This window comes from Cibotium barometz, chromosome 6 (assembly GCF_041138505.1).
Source record: "Cibotium barometz isolate CiBa-2024 chromosome 6, ASM4113850v1, whole genome shotgun sequence".
Lineage (NCBI taxonomy): Eukaryota > Viridiplantae > Streptophyta > Polypodiopsida > Cyatheales > Cibotiaceae > Cibotium > Cibotium barometz.
Window position 1 is genome coordinate 2,093,852 of NC_141051.1, and position 6,239 is coordinate 2,100,090.

A 6,239-nucleotide genomic window follows, 5' to 3' on the forward strand; every position below is an offset into this window, starting at 1 on the left:
CTTCTCCCTGTCAAAGACGCACGTGGCCCTGCCAGTGAGAGATGTCCGCTGCTGGGCTGGCTGCTGTATTGGGCTCAGTGCCGCTGGTGGCCTCAGCAGACAAATGGGGGGCTGGCCTAGATTTTGCTGCTGTCTGCCACCCAGAGGGTGAAAACAGGGCCAGATGTTTGGGTTGTGCTGCTATGGTTGCCCGCTGTGGGCGAGCAGGGGCATCAGTTAGAATGTGAGGTGTCCAGATCATAGGGAGGGCCAGAACTGGGGCGAAGCAAAGATGGTAGGGCTGGGGCTGAGGCTGGGGCTGGAGCTCAACTGCGCACAGCTGAAGTCCTAACCCCCCCATTGGGGCGGCGAGCTGCCCCCAGGGGGAGTGCAAACCTGGCGAGGAGAAGAAACCCTAGGCAGAGTATCATGGTGCTGGTGCTGGAGGTGAGAGAGAGAGAGAGAGAGAGAGAGAGAGACAGAGATGGGGAAAAGGGGGGGGGGTTGTCATCAAAAGAACACAGCATCTGGGCATTTAAACAGATGTCATGGCAGCAGCCACTGCTGCCTCGGCTAGCCCAAACTGGTCGAGCTGCAAAATCACTCAAAGGGTTAGTACATGCCGAAAAATTCTTTAAAATTTTATCCATTGAAACTGCCCCCTTCTGTTCGGTTGCCCAATTGGGAAAAGCATGTTGTAGTTCTGAGCACATCATGCATGCCGCTTTTCAAGAGATTAAGATGGACAGTTGTCATTTTGACATTTGAATATTGTGAATATAATTACAAACATTCAAGGAAAAAGCTATTTCGACGGTAAATATGAGATGATTAGAAACCTGTACAATCCTAGGGATTCCCCATTGAATAGCTTGTCGAGTGTAAGTAAGGATGTATGTACTAAAGAACCAATTAAGGAACCTTCCAAAAACCTGCTTGTGGGCCATATAGCATTGAAAAGCCCACATTGAATCTAACTGACATTGACATCCACTAATTCTGGTGTTCCTCTTTCACTCTCATCATCAAGGAGCTCTGTTCCTAGCTGGCCTTTGTCTCCGGCTCCGAATGCATATAACCTGCCTGACTCTGTAAGAGCAAGCGTGTGTGCATTACATGTCTCCGTGTTTGTTAAGCTGATCTGAACGACGCGCTCTTGCCTCTGCTTCAGAGGCACCACCAATTCCGGGGAGAGCAAGTTCTCATGGCGGTGAGCCTGCAGAGCAAAGCAGAATCAAACACCAAAACTACTCTGGCTTATGGAACCATGAAGTGATCATAAAACCTCAACCTAAAGTACTTTATTTTTTTGTTTCCGAGTAGAAATTCTGCTGATCAGTAGACTGTTTGCACGCCTCCTAGCTTAACCCACCGAGAGCAGGGGAGAGGCTCTTATTCACCCTTAGGCATGAAAGACCAAGGTGCTATCCGGGAAGTGCTAGGCCGGAATCGAACTTGGGTCCTCCTCGCCCAAGTACCCGACTCAAACCACTGCACTATGCACCCATCGGCCAACCTAAAGTACTTCAACAAGATATTTCAACAAAGTACTGCCACATTGTAATTTGTGGATGAGATGCACATCAAAAGGAATGTGCAAGCATGCGCAAGCGCAGTCACACACGTGTAGTCTCATGGGGAGATTTTGGTGAACAACCAACATGGCAGAAAAAATGGCCTACTAATTTCCCACCCCAAAACCTCCTTTTTTTTAATGTGCACGTGCATGTGTGTGTGTGTCTGAGAGAGAGAGAGAGAGAGAGAGAGAGAGCACCTTCACATGACCCAAACTTGCCTCGCCACATCCAAATGAATAGACGTCTCCATTGTCCGCCACCACAAAAGTCGTGTAATCACCTGTGGCAACATGAGCTGCTTTTACTCCCTGTAAAGCAGTCACTACCTTTGGTAATCCTTCGCACTCCTCATTCCCATGACCCAAGCATCCATAGCGCCCCCATCCCCACGTGCACACACGGCCATCTTGGCCAACTACAGCAGCATGCCATGCACCAGCTGCAACAGCAATTGGTTTGAAGTTTAATTGCAGTAAATGATCGATCATGCGGGGATATCGTTCATCTGTCCTGGTACCGTGCCCAAGCTTTCCTCCAAGTCCACAACCTACTGAATACACAGACCTGCAAACATTGAAGAAGGTAAGATAACAAGCTTTACATAAACCAGACCAATCAGAGTGTGTAGGAGAGCACTTCCAAGTATATAAAGAGAATTACATGCCGCAGGGTTGGTAAGCAAGAGCGAGCAAATAGCAGTAGCCAGCTGCAATCTGAACAACAGGAATGTGCTCCAAAGGGCCTTTCAATAGCTGCGGTTTTTGATCTTGATGGTCGGTTCCATGGCCAAGCTTGGCATCTGAGCCCCAAGAGAACGTGTAAACTCTGCCTTCCCTTGACAATACTGCTGTGAAATAGTTTCCGATAGCTGTTTGCACAACAAAGATCCCTTCGAGGGACTCTACAAGACGAGGAGTGCTTATGCTTTTTGCCACAGAGCTCCCATGCTCAGGTTCACTGAAGGTATCCTTTCCAAAAGCATACACCTGGCCCATATCGGTGACAAGCATCGTGCGGCCTACTCCTGCGGTTGCTTGAATAACACGAACCCCCTGCAGAGATCTGCAGGGTTGCAATTTTGATCCACCCAGTCACTTGGGGCACCTAAACATCAGAAAAAATGTGTAATGAAAATGGACATAAAAATTAAGGATAATCATCTATTAACCTTAGCAGCCGAGGGCGCCACTCCTCCTCTAAAGAACCATGCCCCAACTGCCCTGTGCTGTTTGATCCAAATGTAAATACTGCTCCTGATTTGGTCACCACAACACTGTGCCCTGGACCTGCAATGGCTTGACACTTTTCCCGCCTAAAGCTGAATTCACCAGCTATTAAAAACCTCAGAACCAGTTTCCAGGATCCGCCACATCGCTGTTTCAAAGCTTCTCTTTCTCCTGCCTTCATTGGTTTGAAAACTGCCCGGGTTTGGCACATATCGAGGGCGGCAAGCTCAGCCAATGATAGGCCCATATCGGGTGGGAAATTCGCAGGATTCTTGAAAAATGAGCATGTGGCCTGCAGGCAAATGTGAACCATTGAACAGGAATGACAGCATCAGAGCAAATGGATCTCAGTGATGTGATTGAAGTGTCTATAGACACTCTTCAATGTAAATATCACTTAGAATATGGCCTAAACACTTGCCTCCAAGCGAGCCAGGTCTTCAGGGTCAAGGTTGCATGCACTTAGAACGTGAAGAACAATCGACGGATTTGCCGACAATGGAAATTCTCCTTGGAAGGAGTCTTGGTAACAAAGGCGCTTCTGCCATTGCAAGGTTGACGAGGCCGGTTGAGAATGATCAGTGGTAGTGTAGTACGGAAGACTGGGTGCTGTCCACAGGGCTCCATTTGGTGCTGCAGCATCCATGGTGTTCTGGTGGAATATATGGAATCAAGTTGTGATTCACAAGCTGCAAATGCCAACCATCACTTCAAAAAGCTGACGTGAAAACCTGTCCAAGGCATTAGCGAATGCATCCCACTTAGGCACATTGACAAACACTGAAAATGCAATGTTTCATAAGCATGCCTGCCCCTTCATATATAAACATCACATGCATCCCATATCAACAAACAGATGCTAACTTTTGCCCAAAAGAACCTTAGACAAGGACTCTAGAATCTAACCAATGCAAAACAATGAAGTAGAATATCTTATGCCATTCTTGCTTTCAAGATTGATGTACACATGGGACTACACCCGGAGAGTACACACATGGCACTGCATAGAAAACCTTCACCCAGCATTAGCATAAACATACCGTAGATGGATGGTATGTGCTATGTTGACATAGCAAGATGTTCACAAAACATTGACATATCAAAAACCCTATATGAGCATTGATATAGCACATACACCATAGATGGTGGCCCACAACACATAAAGCACCATGTTATGATATTCTACTTTTCTTGACACCAAACAAAAAAAGCGGCAGTCTTGTGAAAAGAGAAGACATTACATTGATCCAAATCTTCCTACCCAAGGAGGCTAAGCATCCAAGAATGCTGATCTTCTCTTGTGATAACTCCCCTCTCTGCTGCCTTATCCACAGAATAGCCCTTGCATCTGCTCACAAGAAGCAAGAAAAACGTCATGTATGTGCTAAGGAAAGCCCTTCACTCACGTACACAAAACATCCCATGACCACTTGGATTAGCATCTTAATCCTCTACTTTCTTCAAATAAATCTATTATTAGCGAACAACCCATCATGGGTCAACCCATCTAGATCGCCCACAAAATCCATATCACAAAACTTTCAACAGATTCTCACGTGGGCAATCAATGAAAACAGATGTGGGCAGAAGAAGAGAGATGGAACCAATAGAAAAAAGGTTTCACATTTACATTATGGGCTTTCCAAGCATCTGATTTACACCGATTTCATCAAAAAAACAAATTTCAACGGGAGGCAAAAGGCCTTTTTCTGAATTTTTACATATTTTCCGACAGAACCCAATTCATCTTATGTATTTTTCAAAGATCGTTCAGACTACACAAGTGGGAGCGGATACATGCTTAATTTTACAAAAGGGTGGCCAATTATATAAGCACCCGAATCGCAAGCTCACAAGTGGGCGCTTCTTCTGTGCAGAGAAAAGCACAGACTTTGGCCCAGATACAAGACAAATCTAGAAACCCAATTCGATTAATTGAAGAGAAACGAGGCCGATCTGCACAGACAAAGGTGAACAAGAAGGCAGATATGTACAGCAAAGAGGGATAAGAAGAAGAGAGCGATTCAGAGATGGCGATTCTGAAGATCGGAGAGAGAGAGAGAGAGAGAGAGAGAGAGAGAGTGGCTATGGCGAAACGTAGGTGAAAGGGTGACTGTGAAGACGCTGCTTAGTTCTGTTTTTGTGGCTTGTGTGGAAGATGGTGAAAATGCCAGCCTTTAAGACAGCCCAGAAAGGTTTAAACAATGCAGTTAATTAAGAGGGAGTCATCTCCATCTAGAAATTCTAATTCTAATTGCTCGCTAATTAGCGTGTTTTTGTAAAGTAATAGAGCCCAAAAAGGGGGGCCTCAATTAGATGCCACATGTGGTGGTGGCAGGAAAGTTTGATTCAGCAAAAAGGTGGTTGAATTATTTATATGCATATGAGGTTTCCTTAGAAAAATCACCTCACATCAGTGACTTAAATTGCATTACCCGTATCCTTACCATACCACCAAAATAATACAAGGAGAGAACTTGGCAAAAATGCTACCAAGGGAATCGTGGAGGAGGTTAATGGCTGAGGGCCAGGCCCACGAGCCAAAAGTAGAAGGTAAACAATGAAGTTGGCAACATTGCTACAAAAGAAAGTAGAAGAGGTTAATGAAAGGAAGCCTAAGGGTGGGTTCACAAAAGGAGAGCCCAAGTCCTTGAGTGCACTAATGTCGCCCTCCCTAAAGATGATCCCTCTCGATCTAGCAAATTTTGTCTTAAAAGGGGTGGTCAAGGACCGTGAACTTGGCCGAAATGTTACACGAGTGATGAGAGCTTAGGGGATTAGTAGAAGAGCTTAATGAGCTCAAGTCAAAGGAGAGTTTATGTGTAACTCTATGCAATGTCCCCAACAATGATTGGAGGCATTGTTTCCTTCAACCATAAGCTAGACCAAATGCAAAAACAAGCTGGAATGTAGCAAAACAATTACTTACTTGGAATTGTTCATTTTAGGGTTCTATAGACCTTGATTCATATAATTATTAGTCACAACTACTTTCTTACAAATTCATGCACTCAAATGGAGCCAAAAGGTGCAAATACATGCACATTCACATACAATAGATGACTTACATGTCCCTTTGGCCATGTTTATGCATGCAATGATTTGATATTAATGCTCTTCCTTCATGAAACACTTTCCAACCAAGCCTTTCATTTTGCAATGGCAATATGTGACCTTTTCCTCCATTTTCTTCATGTAAACAAGAATCACATTTTTATTTCCCCTAGATATGCAATCTCTCTCTCTCTCTCTCTCTCTCTCTCTCTCTCTCTCTCTCTCTCTCTCTCTCTCTCTCTCTCTCTCTCTCTCTCTCCATGCGTGAGTGCATGTGTGTGTGCGTGTGTGTGTGTGTGCATGCGTGCATGTGTGTGTGTGTGTGTATGCGTGTGTGTGTGTGTGTGCATGCGTGTGTGTATGGGTGTGTGTGCATGCGTGCATGTGTGTGTGTGCGTGCATG

At 45.2% G+C, this 6,239-nt stretch overlaps 1 protein-coding gene across 9 annotated transcripts; it reads right to left on the reverse strand.

The window, feature by feature from the left end:
• Nucleotides 1-715: 715 nt before the first annotated feature.
• LOC147637338 (ultraviolet-B receptor UVR8-like) lies at nt 716-5,038 on the reverse strand. 9 transcript variants are annotated; one of them, XM_086799119.1, is made up of 7 exons: nt 4,620-4,994; nt 4,044-4,130; nt 3,204-3,471; nt 2,725-3,074; nt 2,217-2,618; nt 1,754-2,120; nt 716-1,195 (listed from the first exon to the last, which is right to left on the reverse strand). In XM_086799119.1, exons 3-7 carry the CDS (start codon nt 3,426-3,428, stop codon nt 953-955), a joined length of 1,587 nt encoding a protein of 528 aa, XP_086655245.1. In that variant the 5' UTR covers nt 3,429-3,471; nt 4,044-4,130; nt 4,620-4,994; the 3' UTR covers nt 716-952. The 9 variants fall into 9 exon arrangements, with proteins under 9 accessions (XP_086655245.1, XP_086655240.1, XP_086655246.1 ...); XM_086799114.1 differs by having other exon boundaries at nt 4,024-4,130; nt 4,620-4,935; XM_086799120.1 differs by having other exon boundaries at nt 4,580-4,918.
• Between the last annotated feature and the right edge of the window lie 1,201 nt (nt 5,039-6,239).

Excerpts from the sequence above, each read along its gene's own strand:
- LOC147637338 (XM_086799112.1), bottom strand. The coding sequence starts at position 3,428 with ATGGATGCTGCAGCACCAAATGGAGCCCTGTGGACAGCACCCAGTCTT. Across the intron at positions 2,121-2,216 it reads GCTTACCAACCCTGCGGCAT|GTCTGTGTATTCAGTAGGTT; the intron begins GTAATTCTCTTT and ends CAATGTTTGCAG. Across the intron at positions 1,196-1,753 it reads CAAGTTTGGGTCATGTGAAG|GCTCACCGCCATGAGAACTT; the intron begins GTGCTCTCTCTC and ends TTTGCTCTGCAG.